The sequence below is a fragment of the Cygnus atratus genome, chromosome 8 (assembly GCF_013377495.2).
Source record: "Cygnus atratus isolate AKBS03 ecotype Queensland, Australia chromosome 8, CAtr_DNAZoo_HiC_assembly, whole genome shotgun sequence".
Taxonomy (NCBI): Eukaryota; Metazoa; Chordata; class Aves; order Anseriformes; family Anatidae; genus Cygnus; species Cygnus atratus.
Window position 1 is genome coordinate 18,149,655 of NC_066369.1, and position 11,943 is coordinate 18,161,597.

At 45.3% G+C, this 11,943-nt stretch overlaps 1 protein-coding gene across 2 annotated transcripts in view; it reads right to left on the bottom strand.

Moving 5' to 3' along the window:
• PRKACB (protein kinase cAMP-activated catalytic subunit beta) overlaps window positions 1-10,177 on the bottom strand; it is a 68,719-nt gene extending 58,542 nt beyond the window's left edge. The window contains exon 1 of one of the 2 annotated variants that reach the window (XM_035538119.2): window positions 9,960-10,177. In XM_035538119.2, coding sequence (XP_035394012.1) covers window positions 9,960-10,005 — 46 coding nt within the window. In that variant the 5' untranslated portion in view covers window positions 10,006-10,177. Of the gene's footprint in view, window positions 1-9,518; window positions 9,773-9,959 lie in introns of those variants that run through there. The other variant, XM_035538120.2, reaches the window with a different exon arrangement.
• Between the last annotated feature and the right edge of the window lie 1,766 nt (window positions 10,178-11,943).

Here is an 11,943-nt window from a genome sequence, read left to right on the forward strand (position 1 = left end):
TGGGCAAGGAGCACTGGCACAGGCTGCCCAGAGAGGCTGGGGTTTCTCCTCCTCAGGGATCTTCCAAAGCTGCCTGGACATGGCCCTAGGCACCCTGCTCAAGCAGGGGTGGGACCAGATGACCCTCTTACCTTACCCTTACATTCACACACCTCCTCTCTGAGGCTCCACCTGATGCAGGACCTCCCCATCAGCTCCGTGGGCTCTGACCCAGGAGGAAGTTTCGCAGAATGACCCTGACCCCCAGGGATCAACTCCCACTCCTTCAGGCAGAGCACCTCTGGCCACCCATCATCAGCCCCCTCTGCAGGGAGGGGAGAACACGCATAAAATCCAGACCACGCTCTGCTTAGTGCTCCCCTTGCTTCCATACCTTTACATTTCTTAACCCATGCTCCTCCTCCTTTTATCAGCAGTTGCCCTGCAAATTATCTGGTGCCTCACCATTCTCTTTTTCCTTAAGTTGCTCATTCTCACAGAGGGCTCTAATGTTTCATCAGGGATAAACTGGTATCCGTCCCTAAGGAAAGAGCCAACAGAAACACTGGCTGCTTAAGAAAAGCAGGAACAGGACACGCATAGGGCACTTCTCGCTTCCTGTGGCACACACAGTTGTACAAATCGTATCCTCCCACAGCTGTTCTATTCTAGACCGGAGAGTTGTCACTCAGTGATTCTTCACGTGGAAACCATTCAGGACCTTTTACCATCCTTGCTGCCCTTCTGTGAACCTGTTCCTGGGCGTTCAGCTTAGATGGGACGCGTTTGATACAATTAACTGAAAAGTCAATACATTTATTATGCCAAAGGGAAACCTACAAACAGTAACAAATGTTACTCAACAATGAAAACAGAAAGGGAAAAAACATGGGGACACGGGCATTCAAATTCAAGAATGTTCTAGCACAAAGTTCAACATAAAAAAACCTAAGTTAATATGCAAATGAAAGGTATCCTGTATATGAATAGTAAACATGCAATAATTCTGTAGGAAGAATAAAAAAACAATTATCTGGCAAAAAGTGTCATAACAATAGGCAAAAATTAGACAAACTAAATGGTTCTTGGTACCAGAGCAGTCTGGGTGAAAAACTGAAGCTAATCTTGTTTCCCTATCAGTTTTGCATTTGATCCTCAGTCCAGAAGAAATTCAAAAATGAAAAAAATCTGCTAATTTGCTAAAGAACCACCAGACACCCCAATAAACATTAAAAAGCACTACACATCCTGAACTTCCCAGTTAATCCCACGTCACATGAAGCTGTTGTAGACCTACACTAACTGCAAAACTGTTTTGCAATTTCATAGTCATAGAAGCCATTAAGCTATTCAGCACCTTAGTTCTGAACAACGGTGCTGCAGCCCAGCAGTGCAGAACCTTTTGACACATCATCCACACAGCAGAGTGCCGGTGCTGGGACGTGGGGACGTGCGCTGTGCCCTTAGTCCTCGATTTCATGAGATGTCTCCTTCCCATCACACAGCTTTTCACAAGGACCAAACATGACTCAAGGCTTCAATTTTAAAAGCCTGCCCAGTACAAAGCAGTCCTCCACCAGTCAGTGAGGATATACCTCTGTTCATCACGACACCTCCTAGAAGGAAATACCAAGCTCCTTCGGATCAGTATGGCATGATTTTAGCCACGTAATGCTTTGTCTCTCACCACATACCCCGTTTTTCAATGAGAAATCCTGACTAAAAATCCAAGCTTCCTATTAATTAATTTATGGATCAGTTAATAATAAAATGTTTGAATACAGGTAATTTGCATTAAAAACTTTATCTTAATGATAGATTTGGTGCAGCTAAGTCACACTTTTCCCAGTGAAAGGCTAGATTATCGTATGCTTAACAATTAGAATTTAAATATACAATAAACCTATCACTGTTACCTGCTGTAAGACAAACAAAGAATTTCAAACTGCCTAATATCATATTAATCAAAACTAACCTTAATTACTATTACAGCGTACCTGCTGATTTATCTGAGCACATACACCCTTAATTATGTCACTTCACACGAGGGAAGAGCAAATGGATTCCAGATAGAGGCAAAACAGCAATCTTTTCTGTCTTTAAAGTCGCCTTCTTTGTGCCAGAAACACAGCTTCCTTTGTTTTAATTCCTTGAATCATGTTGCGACTGTGGAAGTCTGAGGGTTTATGGATGAGCACTAACAGCAAGTGCAGTAGGTTAACAAGTACGCACTTGCTGCAAGCAGCTTAAATTAAATGAAAAAAACAAAGAGTTCACCATGTCTTCTCTTTAAACATTACAGTACTTTAACAAAAGGATAAACAAGAGGCAGACATAACAAAACTAACACCTTTACATACCACCCAGATGAGACATACATTCATCTAACATGTGGAAGGCAGATTTCTAGGTTTCTCATTTTAACATCACAGGTAAGCTATCTTACTATTTCACTTAGTCCATCAAACAGACACTACCTGTCAAAAAACAGCCAGAGCAAGGCAGAACAGTAATTCTCTGCCATTTGTATGGAGCGAACTTGGCTCAAAACACTCATCGGGCTTTTGCTGGTAGAAAACAGCCATGTCATGGAAAATACTTTTGTTTTCTCGTAGTCTAGAGACCCATTTATCTCTAATACGTAGAGCATATTTACATAACTCTGATTTTCTGAAAGACTTCTTGAAACCCTCAAAGCTATGGCTCAAAACTATGAATAGCCTGAAGTACAGAAACTGAAAACAAACTGTTTCCATCTAGTCTCAAGTTATAAAAAATGTGGCTGTTTTTTGTTTCTATTGTTTGTTTAAACACACATATGCAAAGTGCTTCCAACCCTTCGCTACACTTGAAAACAGTACACAACACACATGGTGAGCCCTTACACCCTAACCCTTACTATGCGAACACTTATGCAGGAACACATTAATTAATACACGTGTCCAGTAATATACACCAGAACTCATTATACTAGAAGCTACCAAACTGTCTATGATTGTAGATGAACCCCTCTTATCAGGGAACAGCTGAAAACAGTTTAATGAACGAGAAAGTGAACAAATGAAACAAAAAATTTTGGTACACTTCTTTATTTGAACGTCAAATTGGCAAAAGACACCTGAAGTTAAATACAAAATGAAGAAAAGTTAAAAAAAAATATTATTGTTTTAAAGATCCATATGATGTGTGGAGATGGAAAGAAGTAATGTTTTACTATATCTTCTCAACGCTTTTAACTCTAAATGCGTGAATAAACCAAGCCCAACTGCTAGGTGCTAACACCTCTCACTAAAAACTGAGCTGTGAGACAAAGTAATTTGTTACATGAACACAGGCAGACGGCAAAGAGGTGGTTTGGAGTAATCATTTTAGCAAGAAGTTAGCAGGGTGAGGTCTTAGGAGACTGTTGAGTTAATCTAAGAGCTCAGCATTGAGAAGAGAGTCCTTTTTCCTTGCCACCTCACCATTTCATTGCCAGAAGCACTTTCACTGCTTCCTTTGAATCTGTCTGTTGCCATCCGACACCTCAGCAAACTGATTTGGCTTGCAAAATAATTGTAGATAACCTAAAGGAATAAAAGCCAGTTTTTTGCCTATGTAAAGCAGCTTAACAATGGACTGGAAAAACATTGGAATTGTGACACGTGAAGGGACTAGGAATAAAAACATACTTCTCCACAGCACAAGCCACCAGATGGGCTCAGCTGTTTTGTGAAACCTTACCCTTTAGTGGACGTTGCTCTGCTGTGACGCTGAAGAAACTGCTAACAGGATGCCAAACGACAGGCTCGATAAAGCACCAGAGACTGCCATCCACTTGTGCTGACCCCTAACACAACAGGCAGAGCTACCTCAGTGTCTTCCTTTTAGTTCCCGGTAGGGCAACACACACACACGAACACACCCTGAGAGCGCTTTGTCCCGATTCTCCTGCTGCACAGACCTGCTAGTCTCACTTTTATCTTCAATTTCCCAGCTGTCTGTATTCACCTTACTATCCAGAACAGATCTTGTATGCTTTGGAGAATAAATTCTGTTTGGTGTTTGTACAAAGCGGGACCGTAATTCACAGTCAGCCCGCCTGACCACTAGGATAACACAAATAAATAACGCTACACACAGGAATGAAAGTAATCCTCTCCCACCGTACCAGGAAAAAAATGGACGAGGGCAAATGTTTCTTCAGTTTGCAGTTCCTAAGACAACACATTTCTCACTTCACTTACCTCCTGACAGCTCCACCGCTACTCTGCCCTGTCCCCCAATCCCCAGGAAACGTTTCTACCTCAGAAGATAAAACCCACGTGCGGCCGAAGGGACGGGCAGGCCAGCCCAGCCGCAGCACCACGACTCCCCTCGCAGCGGGGCGCGCAGCCCCCGCCGGGGCCTGCAGGCTCTCACCTCAGTGCCTGTGCCGATACCACACTGGTGCCACCGCCAGCCTAGCTTCAGGGAGCAGGATCAGGCAGCTGCTCCAGGTTAACCCAAGTCCCTCCTGCTTTCCCTTTTTTTGCAGGGTTATTTTTAACCTAGATCAATCTCAGATTCAGTTCACCTTGTTGTCTCATAAATAGTTGTTCCAGCACACTTGAGGGCACAGAGGCTGGGAAAAAAAGCGGCAGGGGGACAGAAAAGCAGAACTGCAACCCAAGGAAATGCTTATGAAATAACACCTAACACCTGTAACAAAGACAGAGCCTGAGAGCAATGCTGCAGAGCAGTCTCCTTGCCAAGTTCCAGCCCTAAGTTTCACCAGTTTATAAGAAAAATCCCCAGTGACTCGAGGTTTCTAACACTGAAAACTCTGCAAGCTTAAATGACCAGAAACATCGATTAAAAAAATACACTGTACGTGGATCTGACCTGCACCCCACATGCTGTGTAGCAGAGAGAATATCCTTTATTAAACTAACTACTCTAGTTAAAATTAAAAAAAAAAAAAGGCTTCTGAGCAAGCAAGCCCTTCATGGTGTCTTCAGTAAGGATGCAGGCAAAACACACAAAATCTGACAGTCATCCAAAGCCCTTTCCACAGCTCTGTCCAAAGGAGAGATGTGTCAATTACGGAAGAACTGAACTAACTGGAAAAGAATCCCAGACAACCTCATACACAGCGGGGGAATACGCCCCTCCACACAGGCAGGGGAGCCCACGAAACTTTAACTTCCAGCATCGTGTTCTTACAGTTTTTCCATGTACCGCTCCATCCACATTTCGCTCCCTATACCAATGAGGTAGTCAGTTTTTGGAGCACAGACATAACCTTCATTACACTAAGGAAAAATACAACTCTACCCCAAATATGAGAACTCGGAGTATTTTTTGAAATATTTGATTCCATCATTTCTATGAATATGGGTATATGGTTGAATGAATGAATCCAAAGAAACGTAGAAGCAAGGGAACGCCAAATAATTGAAAATATTCTGTCTAAAGGCCTAACTACAACAGCTAAGTACATAAACTGATTTATCACTTGGGGGTCCTTCTGACCTTTTGTTATGCTCCTAGGTGGCAATCATTTACTGAATAATAGCCTTTTTCTTTGCTAGTCCAAGCTGTGAACAAGCAGTTTGTTTTTAATTAAAGAAGAATTTTTAAATAACAGAGTGCCTCTTTTGATGGTGTATACCGATAGTCTTACATTGGTGATGCCATCAAACACATTTTTATGTATTGGTCCAGCAAGTAATTGTAATTACCTCTGACTTTCAGATGATAGGATCCTACGTTGCTGAAATCTAATCAATCAATGATGAAACAATTCAAGTCCAAAAATATAAGGAAAGAAGCTTTAAAAACACTTGGAATGGATTCTGTGGATAACATCACTACAATATATATATATTTTAATTGCCACTTATACAATAAATACTATAGCTGATGTTCTAAAACGTGTAAACAAGGCTCCAAAAGCTATTTCAGTATCAGAAAGCATAAACAAAATAAGCAAAAAACAAAAACAAAAACAAGACAAAAAGCTTATGAACAAGACTACAGTCAGACCAAGAACACTGAAATGAGGGTCTCTGGAAGAGTGACAAGGAATCAGCAAGCTTGGAATAATAATGGACATGGAGCTTTTCACCTCTAGTTCACTGATTTTAATCTAATCAAGGTCAGCAGTGACAGAGCTTTGCCTCAGCCAGTCTTCACACGAAATGAACTTGTCGTCTCTTAGTTCTCAATGAGTAAATACAGCAGAATGACCCAGCACCAAACACACATGAAAAATAAGAAAAAAGGAGGGTAAGATCTACTGGCAAAGGAAAATTAAGAAGGCTGAATATTCCTGTCAAACACACTTCAAAGGAACACTACTTTCAGAATAATTATAAGAGTTAAAAAGGGAAGAATCGACTATAATAGGAACTCTGTCAAAATGAAGATACTGTAGAGGGAACACTCTGAGGAGGAGGAGTGAATGAACATAAAACTCACATGCAGAGTCCACATCACACACACAGCGCTTGGCAACCTAAAGACCCCAAAAGGTGAAGCTACTAAAGACATGAGATTACCAAAACTCTCGTATACGGGAAGCTGGAGATCTGGCTAGCAGATAAGAAGCAACATGTACAGAATTACGTTTTGAAAAATCACAGATAGTGTAATTTTAAACATGTTTTAAGAGCAGTTTACTATTACATATTGCTATAGAAAAAAATGGCAAGGACCATCAGAATCCTGCATAGCACAACTCAAGTCCAAGCAGTGCAGTTTCAATAGCTATGGAAAGAAGAGAAGGTATACAAGCCTTGCAGTCAGCAAGGAGTGCACTCTAATCACTTGGTCTCTAATCCAGTTTGGTGATTAAAAAGAAAGAAACTGATAATATCTACGCTAATTATTCTTGAACACCACCACCCCTAAATATTTTCCAAGTGAGGATGGGAAGAGTTTCTAAACAAATTTTTTGTTGCCAGGTATGACACTCCCTTAAATATTTAAAAGGACAAATAATTCGGAGCTGTCCATAGCAGTTACTTCAAAAGTCTGTATTACCAAGTTATCTGAAGAAAAAAAATATATATTTTCAACAAACTTTACAATTTGCAGAGCTGACATTCATTTCTGTTTAGAAAACTGCCCTAGTAAACTTAAAACATTTCTGTTCTATATAAAATCAATAACAATCTTTAAACAGATCCACTTAGTGGATTAAGTAAAATACTCTGTGACCTTCTCAGAGATGTGTTGTAGCTGTTTCTTTTATTTTGTGTTACTTTAATATATTATCCCAAAATAATGAATGTTAATAGAGCCAACATTTTCCTACATTAATTGCAACAAGTTAAGGTAAGCTCCCAGTGACTTTTTAAATGCAATTTACCACATGTTGACTTTTTTTTTTAAACTCATAGGTGGTGAAAGAAAATTTCTCAGCTACTGTAAATTGAGCAGCTGAAAAAAAAACCCCAAACATATCAATGCGATGAATAATTAAATGCAAATTAGGATCAGGGATCAAACTTAGAGAAACTTTTACGATGACTGACAACTGTGTCTCTTCTCTTATATTACTGTTATTATTTTAAAAAACTCTCAAAATCTGTAGGCTGTTTTGCCCTGTGGATACCCAGGGAACCCGACAAACCCATTTAAAGCAGGTACAGAGACAGAGCCTTAGGCTTCTCTTTAGTAAAGGATCACTTTTAATTTTGGTCCTTAAAATCAAAATCTGCTGCACATTAAGAGAGCCTGGATCAGAAATGCATAGAAAAAAAAAACACAGAAAAGCCTACACTGAAGCATTCCACCTTCTGTATATGCATACATACGTCTTGCCCTCTGACCTACGTAAGCCTGAGTTGATTTTTGGTAGCTGAGCTTAAGAAACTTAACCAGCATTCAGATTTCATTCACTTTCAACTTCTGCCTAGAAATCCTACGAAATGTTTGCCTCACCCTACTATTGGCGTTCACATACAACTATTTTTATTCCTCTAGGCAGCCCGAGTGAAGTAACAAGAACTGAAGAAGTTCAAAAATACGTGGAAAGCTGAAACTAACAAGAGGAGCGTAAAGGCCACAGTTAGGTGAACAGCATTTGCCTGTGCTGACCACAGATAGGGAAGGGCTCTCAAATTACACTTGATGAACTAGTAAGCGTAGTTATCAGAGGAAGCCGAGTTACCCTTCATTGTTCTCTCGGGGACCTTAGCATGCCCTTGATCCACACAATGCCATAAGCTCCAGGCATGAATCAAGGGCATAACATCACTTTCACTAGGCATACCTGGGTATTTTTCCCTCACTACTTCAAACTACTTCATTCTAAGTGCCCTGAAATTTGGGATATACGCTGTTAAGGACACATACCACGAAAAAGCAGCAGGAAAACTGTCTTGGCAGTGTGAATATGTATTAGAAACATTAAAGCTTTATCACGCTTCATGTTTCTCTAATTTTCAGGTACAACACATTGCATGAACAGATTACACATCAGCTTCCACTGCCAGTAAACTAAACATTGCTTCTGATAATTTATTATGTGTATAGTATTTATCTACTATTGATCCTCATAGTAAATGAATCCTCATCTTTCCCAGCAGTATGTCAATGACGATCAATTTCTTCTCTCTGTTACAGAAGTTGTATCATTACAGAGCCCCTGGCTGCTAAATATACTGAGTAATTGAACATCTGAGCTTGATGTCTCTAGCAGCATTTCATTTTCAAACGTGAACTCTTCAACAAAGGGAGAGAGAGGAGTTCTGAGCCAAACTATTTCTGCAACTTAAAATCACTGTATTTGGTAATATGGGAAAAATAATTAAAAAGGAAATAAACACTCTCTGTGGTGTAGTGTTATTTAACTGCAGGGAGAAATATCAATACAGCCACTGCTCGGTGCAAAATACTGCGTTTTGTCATCCGAAGTACTTTGAGCAATCCAACCCACCCCCATTTTCATAGGCTAAAACGCTTCCTGTGAAAAATAACTGTCCTCAGCCAAACAATACAAACACCAATGGTCAAACACGCATAAAACGTGTGGGTTGTGAAATCCGTAATAACCAGACGGCACGTGAGAACCAAAAGGAGAAGCCGCACAGCAGGGCTGGACTGGTCAAGCCGAGTCCCTCGTCCCGCATTGGGATGCACGGTGTGGGTGCAAGGCGCGCTGCGTGGGCAGCTGCTGCCCCGTGCACGGCAGGTTACCCGCTCCTACCCTAGCCCCGGGTAGTGGGTATAAAGAGTAAACAGAGTGCAGAAAGACACCGAGAAGTAACTGGGAGGTTTAAGCTTCTGTCCGTGCTCAGACTGCCCGTGGCATTTCCCATAACAAAGGGTATTGTTGTGGAGAGCGCTGCGCTTGCACAACGGGCTGCTCTCTGCGCCTTGCCTCTTCTCCTATCCATAACAAACAGACCCAAAGTTTTCAACTGGAAAGCGAGCCAGGAAGTTAACTTTCTGCAAATAACGCCTGCCGGTCTTTCCCCCACCGACCGGATCGCCTCTGCACCATTTAGAGACCGTGCCAGGACGGCGAGGGGAACCGAGCGAGAAGCCCACTGACGGCGGCGAGTGCCCACCCGTGCCTTTGTCTGCCATTTTACCGCGGCTCGGGAGAGGAGAGGGCCACGGACAGGCGGCGGGGAGAGGAGAGGAGCGGAGCGGAGAGGAGCGGAGCACGCAGGGCACGGCCGCAGCCCCAGGCCGACCCCCCCGGCGGATGAGCAGGGCCGCGGCGCTGCCTCCCGGCGGCGGGGTGCCACCTGCCCGCGGCTCCCCCGCCGGTGCCAGCCACCTGCTGCGGGACAGCCGGGCAGCACGGCACGGCACGGCACGGCACGGCCCCGGCGCGCTCGGCTCCCGGGGCGGGGCGGGGGCCGGGCCGGGGGCTCGCTGGGCGCCTCCGCCGCTAGGCCGCGGGGCCTGCGGGCGGCGCGGGGCGGGCGGGCCGAGCCCGGCCCCTCCTCGGGGCGGCGGGCGGCGGGGCCGGGCGGCGGCGGCGGCGGCCCCCCCTCACTCACCGCTCTCGATCTCGTTGCCCTTCTTGGCGGTGGCTGCGTTCCCCATGGCCGAGCCGGGGCGGCGACGGCGGAGGAGGGAGAGGGAGGGAAGGGGAGGGGGGAAGCGGGACGGATGCCGGGCGGGCGGCGGCGAGGCGGCGGGCGGGCGGGCGGGCCCGGGGCTCGTGTGGCGGCGCGGCCTGCGGCTGGCTCCCGGCGGCCCCGGCCCCGCGCTGACTCCCTGTGGCTCCGGCCGCCGCGGAGGAGGAGACGAGCGCTCTGCCCCCCTCCCCCACGCCGACACCCGGCGGAAATGACGACCGGGGCGGCGCCTCCGCCCTGCTGCGCCGCGCGGCGGGCGGCCGGGGGCGCGCGGCACGCGGGGACACGGCGCCGGCAGCACCGGGACCGGCGCTGCCCCCCCCCCGCCCGGGGGCCTGAGGGGGCCGAGGGAGCGGCCCCGGGCACCGCAGGCCGCCGCCTGCCCCCGGCCCCGCCTCGCCCAAGGTGACCCGGCGGCCGCCCCCGGTGCGGTTACGGGGCTCGGCGTCGCACCACCGACAGCGTTGCGAAAGGGAGCGGGCTGCCAGGGAGGAGTTGTGGTGGTTTTTTTTTTTTTGGCTTCTCCCTTTTGCCGCCGCTCGTGGCATAAATAGCTCCGGCTACGCTTTTTCAAATGGTATTGTGACTTTCGAGTCGATGATAGCTCTCTAAATATATGTATTTGAGTGATTTCGCTGTGGAAGGAAACGCTTATCAGAAAGAAGGCTCTAGCTTGTTGTGCCTTGCAGTGGTGAGAGTGGAGAGCAGACGTGGTAGTCCTGTGGCTCACAAGCAGTATATATTCTGCCAGGACGATTTAGGCAATACCCAGCACCTTCTGGCAGCATTCCTTGCCCAGGGCTACAGGCTGCCCCCCCGCGCTGGCAGCAGCAGTCCCGGCTACCATCTTTCTATTAAAATTCCCACTTGACACCCTGGGCCACCTGCCTGCCCAGCACCCCCTGTCTCAGCCTAACACTGAATGACCTTACCCTTTGTAGGACAGTGCTTTACATGCACACACCAGTGTGCAATCAAACCAGGTACCACTGGAAAATTTCAGGTCCCCTGAGTCTGTACAGTGGTGTACACTACATAAATACCAGACGGATCTAACCAGCATGGAGCTCTGCCTTGACAGGGGTACAAGCTGCCCAGACTACCTGGTTGCAGGGTTCTGGGAACACTTACCTGAATTATCCTGATGTTTTGTACATTGAAGACCCACCAATGAACCATTCAGTTAAGGGATTTTCTCCTACCTTTTCACTTTCATTATCCTGATCTGTGTGATGTGGCTTGCTTCACCTGAGTATCTGTGTTTTTATGATTAAAAAAGCAGCCTCTGAAGAAGCCAGGTCTTTATTGGTTTGAAGAACAGAAACAAGACAAACACAGTGAGGAAATAACCTGCAAACCGTTGGGAGCAGCAATACTGCTACTGTTGAAGAGGACTGTCACATTTTGCCACAGCTGGAGTGTCTTAATTCTCTAGGCACTCACCTAGAGGTTCAGGGAGTTCCTGTTAGTTCATTGTCGCAGGGAAGAACAAGTAGATTGCAATGGCCAAATCTGCACAACAAGAAGTTAAGCTCGGGAAAAGAAAAGGGTACTTTTGCAATCGACCATCACGATGCTCAGACAATGACAAAGAATCCAAAACAAAACAAAACCTGAGGCACTGTTACATTTCAATAGATAAGCGTCTGATGATATTGTCACAGATAAAGATGTTACCCCGGTTTTAAACCTTTTCCCCACTCCATCCATCATCATTTTCATCTCAGCCAGATTGAATCTGAGTCAGCTGATTTTCATCCAGGTGCTGACAGGCATTTTGATATCCTTGAGAAGACAGCAGCAGCACTGCTAACAAATGAGATATGCTGCAGTATCTTTAACATATTCTTGGCATTAGAGCTCATCCCTTCACTAGCAAACTATGCTGCACAGGCTCCATATG